General features: G+C 41.4%; 1 protein-coding gene across 6 annotated transcripts in view; it reads left to right on the top strand.

Annotated features, from left to right (window-relative positions):
• The window catches only part of CDPF1 (cysteine rich DPF motif domain containing 1), a 24591-nt gene continuing 2398 nt past the window's right edge, over positions 1 to 22193 (top strand). For 2 of the 6 annotated variants that reach the window (XM_026090308.1, XM_026090307.1), the window contains exons 1-5: positions 310 to 691; positions 11193 to 11316; positions 13587 to 13698; positions 19320 to 20064; positions 21290 to 21327. In XM_026090308.1, coding sequence (XP_025946093.1) covers positions 11204 to 11316; positions 13587 to 13698; positions 19320 to 19469 — 375 coding nt within the window. In that variant the 5' untranslated portion in view covers positions 310 to 691; positions 11193 to 11203 and the 3' untranslated portion in view covers positions 19470 to 20064; positions 21290 to 21327. Of the gene's footprint in view, positions 159 to 245; positions 262 to 309; positions 715 to 11192; positions 11317 to 13586; positions 13699 to 19319; positions 21328 to 22193 lie in introns of those variants that run through there. The other 4 variants (XM_026090309.1, XM_026090310.1, XM_026090306.1 and 1 more) reach the window with 4 other exon arrangements.

The following is a 22193-nucleotide window of genomic DNA, read 5'->3' on the forward strand; positions in this document are numbered from 1 at the left end:
CCAACTGCCGCGCCCAACGGTCGGGCCGCGCGCCTGCGCGGCCTCCCTCCTCTCGCGCTTAGTTCCCGTTGCTGTTCTGCAAAACCCTCGCGTTTATCGCCGAGCAGCGTCGAGATTTTACCCCGAAAGGGCCACGCACAGCCGCGAGTCCCCAGAGCGTAAGGCGCCGGGCGCTCCGCCGAGCCGCGCTGGCCCTTTAAGGAGGAGCAGGGCTGGGCCGGGGCGTCATAGCGTCAGCGCGGGAAAGCAGGAAGCGGCGCGGTGGGTCTGCGCCGGTGACGGGGGTTGGTTCGGGGGGGGGGCCGGACGGGAGGCTCCGGGCGCCGCCGCCGCCCGCCTGTGCTTACAGCGGCTCTCTCCGGGACTGGGGGTTGTGTCTGACCGAGAGCCCTCACCGGGGAGAGCCGGAGTAGCGGGGCTGGGGCCGGGCCGGCTGGAGTTGTGCCTGCCTTTGGCAGCCAGGAGCTGAGCTACCCGGAGGCAGTTACTGCTAACAGTATGCCGGGATGAATCTTTATCTTGTGCAGACAGCGTGTCTGGGGTTTGAAGAAAGTGTTTCCTTTCTCCTCCCCAGGCTGGAGGCCTTTCTGGAAGACTGGTGGCTGTACGTCTACCTTAGGAGGCTCGCTGACCGTTCAAAACGCTGTTGCAGAGGCAGAGCACGGGGCCTCTCCATTGCAGAAGACAGCAGGTAGACAGAGCCTTGCTGCAGAGGTGGGAGAGCAGATTCAAACCCCGGCTTGGCTTGAGATGGGCTTCAAATATGCACTTCCTACCTCCAGAGTGCCCAAATCACTAGACCATAAGTTACACTGAGCAGAGGGGCCTTCCTCTTCAAACTGCAGAAAGAATTGTGAGAGGAGTGTGGGTGAAGAGAGGGAGCACAAGCCTGACAGTAGCTGGCTGACCAGGACACTTATTTAACAGAGGAGACACCCTCTGTGTCTGAACCTGGAGCCAAATCTTGATTCTGATCATTTTCTTCTATGCAATGGTTTTATATTAAAATATAAAGCATATACTTTCTTTAAAAGAATATAGTGACCACAGACTGCTTTTTTTAAAGGCACTTGGCTGAGTTGAGGTCGGAGCTCTAGGATGTAGCCTCAAAGGGGTTTGTGCAGAGGATCCCAGGGAAGCTCAGAGGCATACAAGAGCATTATGCAACAACACTTTTGGACAAGTGCAAAGGTGGAGCTTTAAGGACCCGAGGAAATTTAGGGGAAGCCCTCAGGTCCTGTGAAGTTTAGATGTTCCCAGTAAGGGGTTGCACCTGTACAAGGCTTTTCAGGATCACAGCTTTGTACTTGGACAACCTTAGAGCCATGGAAACAATGAGGTGCTCAGTTCCCCTTTGAAACGATGAGGGTAGGGATTTTGTAAAATGCATGGGAGACGAAGTACCATAGTTTCTTTCTGGATCTGCTGTGAGAACCCCCATAAATCGATGCTAGGAAATGGTCAGACCGCTTAAGGAGAGAGCTTAGTCATGTGACTTTCCCTCAGATTTAATCCAGACTTGTTCACTAACCTATTACTTGTCTGTAAGGCACTAGGGCTGGTAGGAAAGTCTCTATAAACATACTGCAAATCGCCATCAAAATGAAGTTAGTTGTGTCGTGGGAACGGTGGACTGAATCCCTTGAGCTGTCTTCCGTGTGCAGGCCTCTGTGAGTCAAAGAACTGGATTTCTGTACTGGTACTTAGTTATTCCCGTACTCAAAGGTTTGTGCACTGGTTAAGCTTTTTCAGTTAGGATTTTTTCCCCCGTTGCAATTTAACCAATACACCCATTTGGAGGGAGTCAGTAGCGCTGTAAAGATACTATATGCTGATTTATTTCCCTTAATTGATATAGCTTGTAAGTTGTACTGATTTGAACCTCTGCTTTAACTATATCCATACAATTCAAATAGAGTATGTTTTTTGTATAGACAAAATTTAAGTCCTTCATGCTTCATGTTTTCCTCATGCCTTAGTTTCCCAGGTGAAGGGAAAAGTTGTTCAGGCAAACTGAACTGGTGTAACTGGTATAACAAGAGCATTACTTACATCTTGCCTACAAATATTAGAACAGTAGAGAATTCCCTGAAAGTTTTGTTCTGTGCACACACGCGGCAACCTGGGGTTGTTTGGAGGTGTTCTGTTGAATAAGATTTTGATTTGATAATGTAGAAGATTTGGATTCCATTGTTAACCTCACTGGGAATGGCAATTTGCTTCCCCAGGCTTGCTGAGACACTAAACTTCCTAGCTTGTACATTAGCCTTACACTGCCCTGTTTACTAAGGCAGAGCTTTTACTGGCACAAAAAACAACAAACAAGGCCAAAAAAATAGCTGCCAAACCTCCAGTAGATAAGTAGAGACCTGAGATGTGGATTAAAAACTAATCAGCCATATGATTGCTGTGTTTGATTTTATTTCTCTAGGTCAGGGTAAAGCAAGGGAGGGTCAGCTTGTTGTTATGTTCTGTTTCTCAGTGCCTGGCAAAAAGAGCACTTTTTACCTGATCTTTCTGTTTTCCTTTTCACCGGCCTGCTAACATGTAAATATGCTGTCTCCTATAAGGTCTGCTTCTAACTATACCATAATAATTTTCCACTAGGCCCCCTACCCCCATCTGCTCACTTATTTTGTCATAATTTTCCTAACATAAGCTAAGTCAATGTGTTACTAATTAATCACGTTTAGATGCATACATATATACAAAAAGGAAACATGCATTTAAACCTGTAACATAAACATTACAGTGTTCTTGAGCTTTATCCATCTGTAGCTGTATCTAGTATTTCTACCAACTGCCAACTCTTAACATAAACATATGGCATATAAACTTTCTATCAAGTTCAGTCAAAATTCCTATCAACTTTGCTACTTACTTAGCTCTACTCTGTAGTCCATGCTCTTCACTTGGACCTTAGTGTAATCTTAGACCAATCTATCCTTGCTTAACAGACAGAGAATTGAAGCTAAAGGAAAGTTACTTAAGTATCTGTGATTCTTTGAGGATGCTGATAATTCTTGCTGGATTTCGAGTCTCCTGGGAGACAAGCCAGAGCTGCAAAGATTTTGCATGTCTGCCCTCCTAGCATATGACCCAGTAGGAGTGTCCAGCTGTGCAGTTATAGTGAATTCTAGGATCCACTCATCTCTCTCTGTGATGAAATGTCACATGTGAAAAATCCTGCTTTCCTCCTTTTTTTTTTTTTAAACCTGTGATGAATGGAGCTGTAAATTTGTCCAAAAAACTTACGGAGGAGGAGAACGTAAACACACATGCTCTGCAGAACAGGCTGTGCAGACTACAGAGCATGCACAAAAGTTCAGCAGCCTGTGGTTCAGGATGTCTCCCCCTGTTTAAGAACAAGTGCAATTGCCCTGTTTAGTTTAGAAAACTATGGAAATGGTTGTTTGAGTCTGCCTGATACCTATTTGATGAGAGTGTTGAAAGGAGCAAAGTCAGTCTTAGTTCCTGCACGTTTTTTAGGCTAAGTAATTCAAGTAATGATTGGGGAGCCAAGTCTTTCTGAGAGGAACAGACCAATCAGAAAATATGCCAGAAATTCACACCATTAGTGCATGGTTGAATTCATGTCATTTGCATTGCTATATGATTAAAAAATGAATTTACCATACACATAAGTCACAAAGTCTGGAAGCCACTAGTCCACGTCTGAAGATTAATTTCCACTGTAACCTGTAATCAAAGGAAAAAAAAAAAAACAACCTCAAAGTTGGGGGGGTGGTTACCTATTTGTAAGTTCTTGTGCCAAAACTCCCACTGAGTGTGCTGGAAAAGAAAACTTTCTGACGGTTGATTGGCAGTGGGCTTCTTGGCTTCATCAAACATACTGGGAGTATCCTTCTCTTCAGTTTTCCTCATTGCTTGCTGCTCACAATAGCTGAGACAACAAAACTTGGCAAACCAAGTGCCTTCAAGGGGAAAGGGACAGTGCCTGTAAGAAGGTGTGTGGGGCTACATGCATGAGAAAGTTACGTATGTAGTAGATAGAGGACTTTATTTTGTGTTCTCAGGCATTTTGAACCTGACGCTCTTTACCCCATACCCTACCGGGTAGTTTTGTGTTTTCTTTTCCTTTTTAAAGGTTTTGCTTTACTCTGCTATGTCATCCTCAACTTGAGCTCAGTCCTAACAAGCTGAGAGCATCAGTCACGTTTTACTGAAAAGAATTCACTTCCCCCGGTATGTTAATGCTGAACTTCTTGGTGGTCATAGAGGAGAGTGGGCACTGGCTGTCACAGCAATGACATTGTAACACACAACCCCAAGTAGGGGTGATGGGTATTTTCTTACAGATGCAAATTTGCTTACTGTAGGGAGGTAAATCACTGAAGCTATATTTACTGCTTTCAGGATTAGGTTAACTGGCAGTGTCTTATTTCCCAATACACTGTTACCCTCTCCTTGTGTGTTTTCACAAAATCCTGCTGTTCCTAATTTTAGACTATGTTGGAAAGTGTTGCACTAAGTTTAGATTGTGCTTAACCATGCTGGTACTTTTCACTGGTATGTGTGCAGCCCTCCATAATTTTTCTTAAAGGACAACTTAAAGGGAACCGTCATCCCTTATGTATTAATAGAGTCTTACCATCCTGTTCTTCACCTGCTATGGATATTAATCCAACAAAGCCATAATAGGGAGTTATAGTTTGAAGGGGAGCCAAAATCAATTCAGGACAGGAGGTAACCTATGGCCATAGCATGCTTATTTATTGTGGCTGTGTCAGAAGGGAGATCCAATGAAATCAAACCTCAGGTTTGCTATACCCCGTATAGGCAAGGAATAGTTATAACCCAGAACTGATAAAATTTCAATGCTTGGATCTCCTGTGTTGCCTTCTCTGCACTGTGTCCCTATAACTGTGCTGTGAAAAGAGGGACAAACTTGCCTTGCCTTCCTTTAATTTTTGAGCCATTTTACATACAGAATATTAGAATGGCATCATGGATAATGATGTGATAAGCTCTGTGCTCTGCTTAGGAAAATCTTTTGGAAGTGAAGAAAGGAGAGAGAGGAGTTGAGCGGAAAAACAGATATGACTATGCATAGATGTGGGTTTTTTTGTTTGTTTGTTTGGGTTTTTTTGGTGGAGGGGAGGAGAAACTAATGATACTGTGATTCTCCCGCCTCTGTTAGTATTGTTTTGAATAATACTTGTTCTGTCATGCAACAAAGAGGTCTACCATTCACCATGCCTCTGCAACCAGACATAAGTATGGCTTATCTATGCATGCTTGGCAACTTACTTTTATTTTATCCTATAATTCATTCTTATTGTGGTGATCCACTTAGTTGTGTTTTTACAACTGAGTCCCTCTTCACAACTTCAGCTGAGTCGCTGAAACAAGAATTCCTAGCAGCTACTGGCAGAAATACAGCCAGTCACCATGGCTGTGCAGCCCTGATGTGTCCACTAGGGGGCAGTGGTATATGCCAGTTAATCAGTGCCTTGTTGCAGCATTCCTGTGTGAAGCTGTTAAATTCTCACCTAATTTGAGATTCTTCTGTATTAAATGCTGTCTAATTCAGAGCTGGCTGCCTGCCGTATTCAAGTAAAGAGTACTTGGGCTAGATTTTTTTTTTTTGTGTAAGTGTTGATTTCTCAGCTTTTAAAAATCATATATCGTATGAAGAAATGCTTTGTTGAGATTCATCTTGTGTTCATAAAGCCTTTTTACCCGAGGAATGGTTTTGATTTGCTCATATATATTATTCCTCTCCTTCTTCTGACACACCTCTGTTCAAACATTCCCTATGACTGTTCAGAAAAAATGCTTGCTTTCACATCTGAAATGGCCTTCAGGGCTAGCTGCATGGACTAGCCCCTAGGAGGACTGTTTATCCTATTGCCATGGGGCATCCTAAGTCCCACACAAGCAGCAATGAAGAAGCAGGGCTTAGGCCTGCTACATGATCCCTACCTAGAGGGAAGCTGTACACTGCAGGGATCTCAGTTCCTTCAGAGCAGACAGAGCATAGCAATACCAGCAATATCCCCTTGGCCCTAAGGGAGAAGTTGCTGTAGCAAGTGTAAGGTTCAATTCAGTCAAGTGATCTTTTGGGGAGGTAATGGGCGTCAAGTTCCAAGGGGCTGCACTTAGTGAACTTGCGTTCCCAGGCTAATTATTTACCCTGAACCCAAGGTAGGTCAGCTCAAAGGAAGAGCAGGGAGGCAGCCAACAAGTGACCTAAACATACCTTCAGGGCAATAGCATGAAGGAACTGGAGGGAGAGAGTTGTTCGCCTAGGGATTAACTAGCAAGTAAGAAGGTTCTGCTGTTTCATCACCTGAGCAATTAGGCAACAGATCAGTTTTCTAAAGGAGGTGAGTGCATTCCTGGTGCTGAAGTGTATTTAAACTTATACCACACCAAACACTGCAGAATAACTTGGCTATGAACTCAGTGGCTCCTAGCAGTCTAGTAGAGAGTGTGTCCCACAGAGAATCAAGCTGAGAATATTTTAATAGGTTATCACCATCATCACTGGATAGTGCCGGAAGAACTTGGCAGGAAAAAGAAACAAGGCTTTAATTTGATAGGATTAAAGGTGTGTCAATGCTGGGCTTATCTGTCACCCTTTCAAATCAAAGCCTATGTCGTTTATAAGCAGTTTCTTGCATTGTTTCTCTAGTTTATCGGTGACTCAGAAATACATGAGTCTCCTGCAGAGAATTAAGAGGGGCTTAAACTATGCATTGTAAAGACCTGTGCTAATAAGGTTTGAGGCAAAGAAAATGAGATTACTTATCTGTGCCACTACTTTGCCACTGACTCTGACAATTTAATGGTGATTTATTATTTCTGGCATGCCCTCTGGGCCTGTTAGCAGAGTGCTCCAAGCAGAACTGCCATGAAGTTTTTAGGAGTCCCTGGAGAACTGCACTGAGAGCCATTTCCCCCCCATCTGTATCATATATCAGCCACAGCATGGAGAAACACTGTTATACCACTGCTATCTAAGTTGCTCCTTCCTTTTACTATAATTATTTACATAGTACTGCATTCAAATCTTTGTGCTTTACCCTTCACCATGCCACATGGGCCAACCTCACACATGTCCTGCAGTATTCTGGACTTGACTTGGCAGGTTTCTGCTGAGTGCGCTAGTTCAGGGTTTGATTCGTAATCAAGCATGTGTGGGTAGCTGTGTTCTTTTCAGAAGTGCTATGTATGCGCTCAAAGTAAGTATGTGTTTAAGTACCTTGTGGCTTAGAGCCAAAATGCCAAATGCTTTGGCAGAATTCAGTTCTAAACAAGCTGTTCTTAAAGACTTCTTCATTACATCCAAGACAGCCAGATATCTGACATGTTTCTGGGGCATGGTACTTCTTCAAAAATTCCCAAAGAAAAGAAAAACCCAGCAATAGCACTGGTGATGATTTGAGTCACTTGAGATCAGAAAGTTGCCTGCCTTGGTTGTAAAGTGATGAGTCTTGTAAGCTTTTTTTCCTCCTCAAGAGAGCCATCATCTCATAGCTGGTATGCTAGAGAGAAACTGGTTCTCATTCATTCTTCATATGTTTGCTTGGAAGGGAGGCAGATAGCTTGTCAGAGTCATAATATCAGGCATTTTGCTAAGGTTGGGTATAGGGCCAAACCGATGAGTTTACTTAGTGATAAACCAGAGTGTCTGTCTTGACTGTGTTTTTGCCCCCAAACTGCTTCTGCACGTTAGTTGTCTGACATAAAAATACAGTTTTTTTTTAATTACAAAGAGTGAAAGTACTAAAAGTTTTGTGAGAGTGCATCTTAGCACTTGTGTCTGCTTCATGGTTTAGACTGAAGGTGTGAAGCACTTGCACATAAATTAAAAACCTTATTAAATCTACCATTAAATTTTTTTCTTCAGAAGGAAAATGTCTATATTTTGTTATATAGCAAACTTTATTTCTGAATGGGAGCATTCACACAGAAATCTGTATGTGCATTAAATTCACACCTTGAGTTAGTGACCTTAACTTTCCCAAGTGTTGCTGTGTAGACAAGCTCTCAGGACAAATGCTGTTCCAGTGAACTGAAACTTGGTGCAGCTGATGCCCATGACCTGTAGCTTGGAGTAAAATGGAAAGCATCATAAATTCATCTGTGCCTTGCAGGCAGGGTCATATGCTTTTCAACTGGCATGGCCAAAAATCTGTTTGTACATAGATATCATTCCTTCCCAGTGGTAGTCACTGAACAGATTCTGTTCTACATGCCAACAGTCTATAAGAGCAGGTGTTTCTATATCTAACGTACTTCAGTTTTGAACCCGGGGCTGTTCTCTCGACTTGGAATCAGGACACATTCATTCCAAAGTCTATGATTCCCGCTGCCGTAAATACTCTTTTGTTGTTGTTGTTCTTAATTTTTTGGTTTGTTTTAAAGAAAAGATCACCATGACAGCCTTCTGTATTTAATTAAAGTGATCTTCCATACTCTACCTCTGCAGGCTTAACTATTTTCCCTTTTTAAAAAAAATCAATCACCAAAAATTGCACACACTGCTCTGAACTGAGTCTCATTCAGACAGGTGGGTGTCTTGGTATTGGTACTGACTACCTACAGAAAAGGTAACTTTGGATATGTTTGGGAGATTTCTCTGATAACCCTAAAATTTAGGGTTCAAAAAGCGGACTTCTCAGTTCAGTTTGTATATACTTTGAAGAATCCCAGTTTTAATGTACAAGGAAAAATACATAGCATATACATGCCTTATGTCTAACTGAAAAATCTGAAAGCACTTTAATTAATTAAAGTCTCTCAGCATTCCTATGAGGTAAGTAAAATACATAATATCCAAGGTTTACATCACTCTCCAAAAAACATAGTTGCCTAAGGTATTTGAGGGTTGAATGTATTTATTAAGGCAGTACCCAGGCACATTAGTGTTAGATTTGGAGAGCTCCCTGTACTACTGAAATACTGAAATGACAGTGGAAAGGGGGGGTGGGAGTGAGGGAATTAGTTTGACAGGATAAGGGAGACTATTTGCAAAATTACGTTTCAGGATTTAACAGGCTGAGGCTTTATGAGCTGAAGGTCCATTATGAAACCTCTGTAACCTCTGAGGATCTTGGGGCTCCCTGTTCTTCTGGAATATTAGATAACAAGTAGTCACAGCTCTGCTTCACCATGCCCCTAATTCACCTTAGCAGCATATGTCTCTAAGGATTCAATTTCACCACCTAGGGTGAGCAGAAATAGCAGCTTACTGTCACTGAAAGGGGGAAAATACAGGTCCCTCATCTCAGCCTTCCCCTTCTCCTGGCTGTGAAGTTTTGCCTCTCACCTTGGGCTCCCATTAGCAGTTGCTGGATCCCTCCACAAGCCAGTTTAACTTACTAAAACAACAGAAAAAAAGACAGTGGAAGAAAAAAGAAAAGTTAGGTAGTTCTATTTTTTTTGACTATATTAGTAAGTAGTGTGATGCAATAAGACTGCAATCATAGATCAAAGTGTTTGGTGCTGAGTACCTGATGTCCCACTCTGTATGTTTCAGGGGGTGTTTCAGACTGCTTCTAGTCTGGTCCTGTGGATCGAATGCCTGTTAGTTGGGCATTGAGATTGGAGGGTGCTAGGTGTGCCTCTAGAGCACGTCTTCCAGTTTAGTTCCATCGGAAACGGTCCAGTTTGTGTGCTTTAAGACTGCTCCATGATGCAAACCAAAGTGTGGTAGGTGGGGACAGTCAGACAGTTAGTTCCCAAAGCACACCCTGACCTGAACGAAAACATTAATAGAGACACAGCCTTGGTGAACTGAATCAGCCCTGTAGGGAAAAGGTATGGCTGGAAGGCTAGAAGAGGGGGGATGGCCTCTGTTCTTTGGCAGCAAAGAGCTGTATGTCAGCTCATCTGTGAGCACACACAAACAAATCTGGACTGGTCCAGTGTTTCCAGTGATTCCTAGTGTTTCACATTCCTGACAGCCCATTGCCAGCTCTGCTTCACTTACGAAAGTGATGGGTTTGCAGCAGAAAACTGCATGCCATAGAAAGTCTGAGGGCTCTTAGCTAAAAGCTTGAATTTTCTAGCCAGCTGCTGGGTAAATGCATCCATTCAAGAGAATGCTGCAGGTGAGCAAAGATATCCAATTTGCAAACAAGTCACATTTCATTCATAGATCAGTGCAAGTTTTGGGCATGCACATTCTGTTTGATCTGATCGCACATACATGCAGAAATCAATCCTAAAAGAATACTTTCTGTGCTATGCTTTTGGAAAACTGAAGGTTATGACTCTCAAAGTGGTTACCAAATGTAAATCAATGGCCAAGATTTTAAACAAGTTGTCTTTTAAGCACCAAAGATGATGAAAAATGGCTTCCTAAAGTTTGTATCTCACAACTGACAGCTACACCTTTGTAGTGGGTGTCTGAACTCTTTCCTGCAGATGGACAATAGCTTTCCCCTGGGTGGATTCTCTGATATGTAGAAACATATGAGTTCATGTTGCAGCTTTTTACTCAGTGAGGACAAAGCAGAGTCTCCCTCTTCTACCTATTTTCTTAAAAATTACAAGACCTAAACATTTTTGAGACTACCTCCTTCTCTGTCCTGGTTGGTTTGAATGGACAACACTCTAAATAGACACATGGTGTGACTACATCAGCCTCATTCCCCTTGGAAGCCAGATAATAACAGGCAGCCAGAGTTAAGCTCCCAAAACTCTGTTTGAAGGTGGCGCTCAAAACCCAAGAAGAAGTACGGAGGCATTCCTATAAGTAAACATTGCAACACCTCCCTTTCTGGTACCTGCCTCCTGAGTGGAGTCCCAGCCCTTCCACCAGCTCCATTTGCAGTTCGTGGGAGGAGATGGATGCTGCAGCCCTGGATAGGGCTTATGGAGCATAGGCCTCAGCTGAGCAAAGGGTTTTCCAGGTCACAGCTATGTACTTCATTACCTAAACTCTTTCTTCGATCAAGTTGTAGAATAGCAGGCGGGCTTTTATAGTTAGGCTCCAAGACTGTAATTTCCAAACCTGTCTGAGGAATCTGGAAATGTAAGCGGGACATGGGAAATCAACTTGATTTAGGAGAAATGATTTACTAATCAAGACTTGCAACAGTCAATTCCCTGCTGGATTTTAATTTGCATAGCCAGATGTCCCACATTAGTTTAATTATCTTGCAAATGTGTTCCAAGTACAGCATTTTGGAGCTAAAAGATTTTTGGTTTTCTTGTAGGCAGCTTAAAGATGGAGTCTCACAAAGAAGCTCAGCCTAAAGGAGAGTTCAAATGTCAGTTGTGTGGCTTAACAGCTCCATACACCTACTATGGTCAGAAGCCGCCAAACACGCGCTCTATTGTGTGAGTACAATTTTTCATATTATAGACTTTGTTTATGCTATGGGCATTAGAAGTCTTGTACTGTGGAATGATGTATGCTACATAAACTCAATAACATGCCATATTGACCCTGAATATGAGGGTTGGGATTTAAGATGACCTTCATTTTCCAGAGGAAGGAAATGTTAAAAATTGTCGGCATTGATAGCAAAAAAAAAAAAAAAACCTTTCTCATCCTGCTTCAGTGCAATGCAAAGACTTGTATTTAACCTATTTCCTACCTGCAGTGGCCACCCTACAATTTACCTATACCGTAATTTTCATACTAGAATACTGTTGATGGTCAGCATAACGTTTCTGGGAATAGCCCTTTACCTCACAGCTGTATCGGCTGGGTAACACTGTAAACATAACATGAATTACATACATATGGTAAAAAAACTTTTTAAGAGCTGTTCGACATTTGGAGTTTCAAACAGCACTGCTTTTTTCATGAATTAGACAATTCTTTGGCAGAATGTATAACATTAAAATGTGTGGAAATTTAGTACATATTTACATTTCAGGAGACTGAAGCTTTTTCCTTCTCTACCAAATAGGGATAGTTTGACCAGAAACTATGCAGTCACGACTCAGTCTGCAGACATTAAACTCCCCACAAAGCAAACATTTAGTTTTAAATGTGTGAGTAGCTCTTTTGAGGCCATCCTGGTCAATGAACCCATCAGGCAGACATGGTCAGGACCTCACTGGAATTGTAAGTCAGGCATGTACTCAGTATTTCAGCCTACTAAGACTGCTCAGTTACTTGTAAAATGGAAACAGCTGTTGGTCACCTCCTGCTTGAGCTGAGATCAATTCTGTTATGCTCGGGCAGCTGTATTTTTATCACTCCAAATCTTACAGTGCTACTAGTTTTCCCCCTCCCACTCAGAAGAACGATGGATCACCTTCAATCAGGTCCTCGTGTAAAGAGTCTGAATCAAAGCTGAATATGACTCCTACTTCTAAATTGCCCCGGCTCATTGTTAACATCTTAGCTTTATTTAAATCATTCAAATTCAAACAGCAAAAGAATACTTATGCTATAATAATAGCGCCTGCATACGTGCATACGGGAAATACCTTCACAGACCACCTCTATTGACTTCTTTTCTGGTCTACTCACTAGTCTTAAGCACTGCAGGAAATGTATGCCAGACATGAAGGCTTGTACAGTGGCCAGGTCTCTGCATTGATGATGGCTATGTTAAGATTGTGAGGCTTGCAAGGGGAGCTTTACAAAGATAATCCAGCCTTTGTACACTAGAAGACTTGTTGACAAGGTGTTCTCTCATGCTAAGATTCCTGATCTTTCCTAACAGTGAAGGCTTGAGCCATACCATTTTTTGTTTGAGTGGAGGGGAAAGCAAAAAAGCAATACACTCACAGACACACATACAAATGTTTATGTACATATATATGTAGAGAGCCAAAGACAGTATGAGTTGTCAGAATGTCTTTTAAATAGGTGTTGTACTCCATTTTACTACAGAGTTCAAGTTTGATTTAAATAAATGAATAAGCTAGCCTTGCAGAATGTCCTGTGCAGACGTACACCAAACTGACTTCAGTAACACTTTGCCTGGAGGTCTCAGGAAGAATAAGGCATTAGTCTTTCCCAAGCAGGTTGCCAAGTTGCTAATAAATGCACTCCCTCGATACCCTGAAGCAAACAGTACAGTCTCTGAGATAAAGTCAGAATATTCAGATCATCATAATGCTCTGTGCTAGTAGCTCCTGCCTGCAAGAGACGGGAACCTTAACTTTACAGTAGTGACATAACTAAGAGCAGTAAGCTCTTTTTGTTTTATACTTGCACACATGTATCTTTCAAAGAGAACTCCTAATTAAAAGTTTTACAACTGAGATGATAACTTGACAAGGTACTTAAATGGGCACTGCAAAGGAGTGCCTGTCATAAAACTGGAAGATAAAAAAACACTTTAAGGTAGAGCACTGAAAAAAACTTAGTAAGGCAATGCTGAGATGATCACCAATTGCTCTCCTTTTGGGAGGAAAGTTACAGATAGGAAGTGCCACAATTTAAGACTGAAGGCAGGCACAAGGTTGATTTTAAAAAGGAAGGGAGTGGCATAGCTGCTCCACTGTCACTTGTACAACACTAGGCAGTGCAAACCAAGGAGAGAGGGCTGCTGCCTTTTTATCCTCCCTCTGATTCTCCCTTTCAACTCTTCCCCTGCCCTTACTGTGAAATCTACCCTTAAAAGCTTGGAATTATTCTCTTCTAGGCTTTTGGAAGAAAGCTATGTCATGAAGGATCCTTTCACCCCTGACAAGGACAGATTCCTCATCCTTGGGTCTCAGTGCAGTTTGTGTAGCAGATCAGTGTGTGTTGGTACGGTAAGTAACAAGCAAAACAAGCATTTTGTCACTGCTTTTTATTCCAGCCCCTGTGACCTATTAGAGAAAGATCAAACAGCAAGAAAGACCCAGACAGCCTATTTTTAAGGCACGCTGGTTGTCTGTCCTGTTGGATCCCCCAGATAAAGCTCTTCATATTAGTAAATGAAAGTGGTCACCAACTTTAAGTGTTTGCTCTATTTGAAGTTTCCTCTATTTACACAATCCAACCTCACAAACACAGGGAGTGCTCTTTTCTACTGTCTTCGCACAGGAAAATGCGAGGGAGATCATGTATTGCTTCAAGACCCTCAGGTCCTTTCTTGCAGCAGCATACTATACCAGTGGTAGAATTTTTTTCCATAAAGGGGATATGCATGTCCACAAATGGTTAGGTTTGCACCGTCCTCTTTCCAAACGCTGGTGTAGAAAGTGAGCAGGGAGGAGAGTTGTGTAGTGCTGTGGCAGATCTCTGAAGAAGAAGGAATTTGAGTAGCAGCCTCTAGGCAACCCTAAGCTATGAATTCTGAGTGCGGTTCAGAAAGGTGGTGTAAAATTACAGTTGCCTTAATTCCTTCTCCTCAGTGCAAAATTGGTCCTTTTGTTTGCTGTGAGTTCAAAGTAAAACTGAAGACAGGTTATTACACAATTATCAGTGTCCTGAGGCTGTACTGTGCTTCTCTGAGGCAGTACAATGAATTGAGAAAACTTCTAGGTTACACTCCTTTCCCTTAGCGAGCCAGTTCTGTGACTGAAGAGATATAGGCAAGACTCGTACATGACTCGTGCCAAATATCTCCTAATGGAGATCATGCCATCTGATCATTTACACAGACAGCAACATACATTTGTTACACTGGACACCATCGCCCTCATAGCAGCCAGATCCTAGTGTTCTCTTCCAAAGGGTTCGTTTGATCTTCTGAAGTGCTGTGTTTCAATCTAAAGTGCATTGTGCACAAGTGCACAATTGCACTGATGGCATTTGTGAGAGCACACCTCAGTCTTGAACGTCAGCTTCAGCAGTTTTCAAATTTAACCATTTCAGCGCCATCCATAATTGCTGTGGTTAGGGCCTAGCGTTGGTGACATGATCCTTGCTAAAAGTAGCTAGTAGCAGGAGTTTTTAAAAAAACAAACCTGCTAATGACTTTGTGAAGATGTGGAATTTTTTCTTCATGATATGTTTGGTGGCCAAGCCTGGTGGCCAGAGTAACCTTTGGCCCTGCTCAGAGCATGAGGTGAGATAATCTGGGCAACTGAAACAGCTCATCTGCCAATGCCAGACAATTTCTGTGGGGGAGCTAGAGCAAATTCTCTTGAGCAAAAAACAGGGTCAAATGACACTGACCAAATTCAGAGAGTTGGACAGACACAGCCAGAAGGAAATTGGCATGCTTGGACAAGTTTAGGTGCAATTCTGACTTGCAGGGAGTTAGGACAGATTTGGTACACTGTCCTAAGAGGAAAAAGTGTACAATAACATCTTTCTCCTGATGAGGTTTGTTTTCCATTTCTGAAGTCTCCTCTGTCATTTGAAAGAATGAAAATCACTAAAAAGGTCACACTAGAGATTGCAACTGAGATTTGTTTTTCTTTCTGGAATTACCTGAGGATTCCTGTGGGAGTCAGATGAAACCCTAAAACTCTCTGGTTACATTTTTGATAGCTTGGCTCAAGCCTAGTAGCTCAAGGCGCTTGTGTACCTACAATCTGTAGAGGCAAAGCTCACGTGTGAGCAAGATCTTCCTTGTGACAATGTCCTTGTCTTGGCTGGCAGTCAGTTCGCTCCTATGAACAGCCAGAATAAGAGCAAACATGCAAGCAGTAAAGCTAGTCAGATAGTTTGGGCTTATGAGCTTGATTCCTGCCCTAACAAGCCAGGTTTATCACTCCTTTTTAACAGCACAGGATTTAGCAAGTGAGGCATATTTTGAGCAAACTTGAGCACGTTTTGCTGTTTTCATCCCCAAATTCTGTGTTTTGAATTTAAGAAGGATTCAACAGATATTTCCAAGTCTAGCAATTAAATTTGTCAAAAAAACTGAGTTTCAACCTCTCAGTATCTTTCCACATAGTGTATCTTTCTGAATGAAGGTGGGGCTCTGAATTTAAGAGATTTAGTAATTGTTTCATTTAATTTAGGGCATGATAATCTATAGAGGACATGAGCAGTGAGCTGGTAGAAGCCTCTCTCAATCTTTTGGCATTCCTGGCTATTTTGGCTATTGTGGAAATATGTTGATCATTTACCTGTTGTTATCTGAGACTTCAAGATTCCCCTGATGGTATTGCTCAAAGCAAAACCTTGATTGTAAATAATTGAAAATAAATTTCTTACCAAACTGGCCAGGCCAGACAGTGAATCACACACATGACTATGGTTACAAAATGTCTTTAGCAATACGGCTTAGGTAACATTGAAAGAGATTTGCAGAAATGATAATTAATGCTGTAAACACCCACACCAAAGTAGGTAAACACATACTATTCCTCTTTCATGTATGGAAAATTAGAGTGCAGAGAAGTAAAAACTTACCCAAGGCTGTGGAGAGAGCCAGAGCTGGGATAATAATTTCATGGGTTGTTTTTGGTTCCTGCTTGTGCTTGACCCAAGCAGATCAATTCAGCCCTATTCTGAGTATTTCCATCATGTTTTATAACATAAGCACTGAAGGTAAAGAAAATCATGCTTCCTTGGGCCTTTGTGGCAAAGCAGCAGACTTTTATGATGGAAAGCTTTCAGTGACAGGTTGCTTTAATTTTTCTGTTACTTCAAAATAGTACTAGATTAACCTGAGGCAAAATTAAGAGATTTCTCACCTTAGATTTGGCAAAGGCCAAATTGGATTTGATTTGCTACCTTTTGTATCTAAGCAGCTGATCATATTTTAGGCTTTTCTTGAGACACTCCTTACGCTGGCTGAAGTGTCTTTCCTTGCAGTTGGTGTGCCAAGGAAAATTAAAACTTCAGCAGCTGTTCTGCACAGTGCTCATTAGCTCACTTCTTCAAATATTCTTTCAAGTCTCACTAAGTTCATTTATTCCAGTCAGCTGGCAGCATATATCACTCTACTAAACCAATCTTTAACACAGTATACAGGTAAGTGCATTGGGTCCAACCAGAAATAATTCTTCTAATGATTATCTGTAATGTCTTCAAGCATGCCAAAACACTATAAAAAGGAAGATAATAACAATGATTTTAAAAACCCTTAGAAAAGTCAACCGCCCTTCTCCCTGTTTCTCTTTCAAAAAGCGGAGAGGAAGTGATATAACCTGACCGTATTAGTCATTTAAAACAGTTAAGTTACTTCTTTTTGTTGTGACACTAAACATAGGAAAAAAATTAGGTGACTTTTGGAGAAGAGAGGGAGATAGGAAGCAAATTTCATCCCTTATTGCTAGCCACAGCAGACGCTGAATAAACACTGACCTTGGACATGACTGTAGGTGTTAAGTGATACACGTAACACTGCAGCTACTTTCCACTCAACTTCCAGTCATGTGAGGACAATCCTGGACAAGGTTAGTAAGAATCTTTCCTTTACACAGAGTTTCCTTTACAAGTGTGGTAAAGATAAGATCCACGTATATTATTTTCAGACGTGATCCCTGTGAAAATAGAATAAAAATCTGGCAGTAGGCTTTGGCAACTCAGTTTTGCCTGAATTGGACTAGTAAGTTTGAAATGAAAACAGCGTTGAAAACAGGCCTGGCCCTCTTCTACCTTGGTTTTGGAAAGGGTAAACATATTAAAGAATTATCCGATTAAGCACAGAACCCTATTAGGATAATGATCAAAGAAGGGCTTGAATATACACAGTAAGTGTAGCTTGTAGGGCTTTTAAACAACAGGTAGGCTGAATTAACCTGTGCTTGAGAGAACAGGGGAGGACTAAGGGTATCTTGACCCACCATCCAGAGGTGGAGTAGTTCATATTCAGAACTTTGCCTAAGTCCCGTAGGCTTAAATCAGCCAAAATAATTAGGCAACTCACTTGAAAGAATGCAAGTTGAGTACCTGTGAGGAGCTGGGTCTTAATGTCCGAGTTTGCCATCTGCAGAACGAGGGGCAACCCTCCTCACCCCAGCCCTCTTTGCCTATGCTTAGTATCCCGTGGGGCAATGTCCATCACTGTGGAGCCAGGAACTTGACCTGGGGTGGGGGCAGCTGTGTGCCATAGTGTAATACAAACAACAGCAGGGCCAAATTAAACTCTAATCTCCCCTTTTTAATTGGCATCTTAAAGTATTAAGGATACCAAGAGACAAAAAACAATAGGCTATGGAGGCTGCACGACTGAAATCTCCTTTCTGACCATTCACAGTGCTTTTCAAGGACCAAGGTGTAGTCTCACACTACCTCTGAATACAAATAAACTTGGCTGGCAGTCCGTAAAGGACAATACATGAAGAGAAAATTGTTCCTCGGGCTTGAGAGTCACAAAGAGGCAGGGTGATTTTGATATAGTCATGTGTTAGCCGACACTGAAGTGCGAATAGTGACATGGGAAACAAAAGAGAGAACAGAAAAGCAGAAGTATCCAAGCCAAGCCCCCAGAGTCAACCATAAATGACTATGCTGAGAGGAGAACTTTGCTTGCTATTTAGGTAAAACCCAGGGAGCCCACTGCTCCCAGAAGGATGTCCTGATCCATCTGAACTGATGTCTTTATTTATGTCTAAATCCCCAAGAGTAATCCATCAGCAACACCAGCTCCAGCTTACCCATTAAATCCTATTTGGAATTTAGTGATCAGCACGCCAGGAGAACTGTGAACTTCAGCCTCACCACAGGGCAAAAGAATAATATATTAACAAACTTTTCAAGTTGTTAAACTGTGCACTGCGAACAGACCATTTCTGCTTCTTCCTATTCAATACCTCTCACATCTTATTAGAGCTAACTATGTGAAAAATAAAAAATTGGGTCTGTAAGACTAGCTAACCGAATGTCAGTGAAACATGTCAGATCATACTGTCATTCCATTTTAAGGGCAGCGAAAATACTTCCTTTTTGCACAAGAGATTTTATACTTCCCCATCATGAATTCAGACAAGAGACATCAACTCCATCTTTAGTACCACATGTGTTTTTGGTTTTTAATCAAAAGAATACATTCAAGATAAAGGTGGTTAATGGGTGAAATCTTGGTTAATGGATGAAATCGCAGTTGAATTAAACTCATTTAGCTGTTCTGGTTATCCACTGAACACTTCTATGGTGTTCATTACTATAATACTTAGGCCTGTTGATATTCCCTTAGGGCAATACCAAGCACACAGATTGATACAAAGAAGGCTATGTTTTGTTGGGAGCTGTGGAACAAGATGCAACTACAGTCACTGTGAGCCTTCAGCCCCCGGCCTACGTTCTTCATTCTTCATGCTTGTGTTTGCCCTTAGGCCATTTTGTTGAGATTGGTGGGGGAAAAGCTTTCTGACACTTCAAGATTCGCATGGCAGTGCAAGAACTTGGAAGCTCCTCCCAGCAGAGACACGTCTTCATAAGCTAAATGAGGAAGAAAGAGAATTCTAACCATAAATGTGATTTAGAGAGCCTGTAACTTAACCAGTTCCATTCTGTGTGTGTACTTTTTTTTTTTTTTTTTTAACAGGAGTGTAGCCTGTTTTACTCCAAAAGGTTCTGTCTCCCCTGTGCGAATGACAACCTGAAGGCTTTTCCTTTGGAAATACAAGAAGATATGGATAAAAAGACGCCCCAACCAAAATCCTTCCCCTCTAAAAAAATGGATGCAAGGACTTAAATACTGAAGGACCAAGACAGTTTTTTGGCTGGGGTTTTGCCTCTCTCCTTTTCCAGACTATCGTGTTGCTCCTGTTAAAGAAGTGACCTTCATCAGCTCACTACTAGAGAAAACAGTAACACATTTCCTTACATTTGGCTTGGCTTCAAGCATCATCATGCAGCAGTTGCAGTGCCAGCAGTATGGCCTTAAGGTGTTGAAAAGCCAGAAAGAAAGGCAGACAAGCCTGTTGTCACCACATTAAACACATGTAGTAAAAAACCAAGCAGCTTAAAGCATAGGAAATACATCCAAATTTCACATTTGTTATTTTAATAATGTTTTGTGTTGTTCTTGACACTCCTACAGTGTTATGAAAAGCAGAGACAGATTTATCTGGCTTAATAATTCAGCACACGTCCACAGAAGTCAGCATAAACCATTGTTAACCAGACAGTGTGGTCTTAATAAGATTACAGTAGGCAGGGAATGCAAAGTTTTATTTTTTCAATCTAAAATAAACCTGTTACAAGAAAATGTCATAGATTCCCTTAGAAATATCTAGATTTTTGAAGGTCATAATCTCACTACTAGCACCCTTTTAAGACTTCTGAAGGTAAGTGCTCTTATAATAAAATGCCAGCTGATACTTACAAGTCTGCAGTCACTTTCCACTCAAACTTCTAGTCCATGCCAGGATAGCAATGGGAGTGGTTAGGGACCCTTACTACCTCTACTTTAGGCTTTGTAAGTAAAAATTACTTCCTTTTCACTTCAGATAATCTGGAAAAATTCAGCTAATAAGCTCAGTTCTTTCCTGAAGTGTGCAAATTAAACTGCAACTAGAGTAGGGATCCAAGAAACATAATTTTGGTCACAAAAGGGTTAAAAGTTGTTAGGGAAAAAGCGATTGTTTAGCTCAAATATTAGCTTCGTGATTATGTATGTTGATTGTGTCTTAGTTACAAGGAAGATTTATATGGTATCTTTATCACACCACTTATTTAGTCACACGCTTTAAGGGTATATCTATCTGCAATGCTCTCTAATCACCAGGTCACATCATTTAGTCAAGCATTTGTTGGGCTTTGGTTCAGAACATGTTAATGCCTTGGTTGATATCTCCCACTTTCTCAGCTCTTCTAGCCATATGATTTGTCATATGTTAACTTCTGAAGTTAATCATTTCAGTAGAGTGAACCATCCGTTAAAAGAACCCAACATAATTTCAGTGAGTTATTTTAAGTTATTTAGGGCAAGAATAAATGTTTCATTTTCTTTTTATTGAACCCAGCATAGTGGCGGTTTCAGCTGATGACTGGGATTTCTAGCAGTTACTAGAAGAGCAGTAACGGACCTGTTTGTTAGTGCCCTTCTTTATCTCTAGGTGCTTGAAGACAGAAAATGTATATACAGCCTTAATTGTCTAAAAAAGATATGCATTAAAACTTAGCATTTCAGATTCCTTTCTGCAGTAACAAAGTACTTCCTTTTCAGAGAAAGTGATTGATAGCAAATGTGTTTAAAAATGGGTTGTATTAAATTTCAGTTGCAGGATAGACCAAAAAAAAAAAGCCCTGCTTTAAAAGTTGTAGTGTAGCTACTCTGTACAAATAACAAAGGCATATCCTACACTGAAAAAAACACCCAAACATGATTGTAAGGAGACCATGAGAGATGGTAGAAAGAGAATTACGGGTCTTTTACATCTGAAAACTGTAGTCTTTATAGTCAAGCTGACCGAAAAAAAAAAAAAAAAAAAGCAAGATAGTTATGTGAGAGTATATAGTATGTTTATATCAGGGTATGTCATTCTAATTTTTCATTCCTTTATTTCACAGTGTTTGTAACAGGATCTATCTTGATGCTTTGCTTGAAAGTAAGTTTTAAAAGCCTGGCTAACACAGTTCATATCTAAATGAGTCTGCACCTGTGAGTTGCCTGACACGCAGGCATGTCACGGGACAGGGAAATGCATGCACGAACCTGCAGGGGAGCACCTGCAGTCCCTTAATTATCTGTGATATAGCCTTCCCCACCACTATTTAATTTGAAGGCACGCTCGTCAAAGTAGTTAGCGTGCTACAATTCACCTAGAAATGAATTCCAAAATGTTTGTTGCTTCTCAAGCTGGTCATACATGGGTACGGAGAAAGATAGTAAGTCAACAGACATAACTGATGAAATACTATGCACACAGACACACATTCCTAACAAGTTAATCTGCAAGGGCCAACACTTTAAAGATGCTCCAAATTATCTTTGCACCTTTAAAAGATCCACACACCTTATTACATAGTAGGCTTATTTAATACAATTTCTTTACAGCTATTTGATGCTAACTCAAAAGGTATAGGCACCAGTCCCACCAAAGCTTGCTTATCCACTCTTCACCACTAAAATCAGTACAAGTACTCCCTGGTGTGACATTAAGCAGCTAAGTGTTTTCTGAAGCAGGGCCTTATATGTCAAATAGTTGGTGAAGGCAAAATCATTCTAGTTGTTAATTACAGTGGAATGGAGAGAAACACGCCTTCATTGCCCTGGTACTGTGACAGAAGGAGTGACAGGTCTCACCATTTCCCTGGTGTGCCCCCTCCCCCCCCCCCCCCCGGCTTCTGATTCTGCAAACATTTAGACAGGTTATCAGTTGAGAAGGTAAGTGGTTGTCCAAGAGTTTAGAACAGAACTACCTTTATGGACATAAATGTTATTCATGCATGCACATTCATTGAAAGAAGGCTT

This window comes from Apteryx rowi, unplaced genomic scaffold (assembly GCF_003343035.1).
Source record: "Apteryx rowi isolate R43461 unplaced genomic scaffold, aptRow1 scaffold_858, whole genome shotgun sequence".
Classification (NCBI taxonomy): domain Eukaryota; kingdom Metazoa; phylum Chordata; class Aves; order Apterygiformes; family Apterygidae; genus Apteryx; species Apteryx rowi.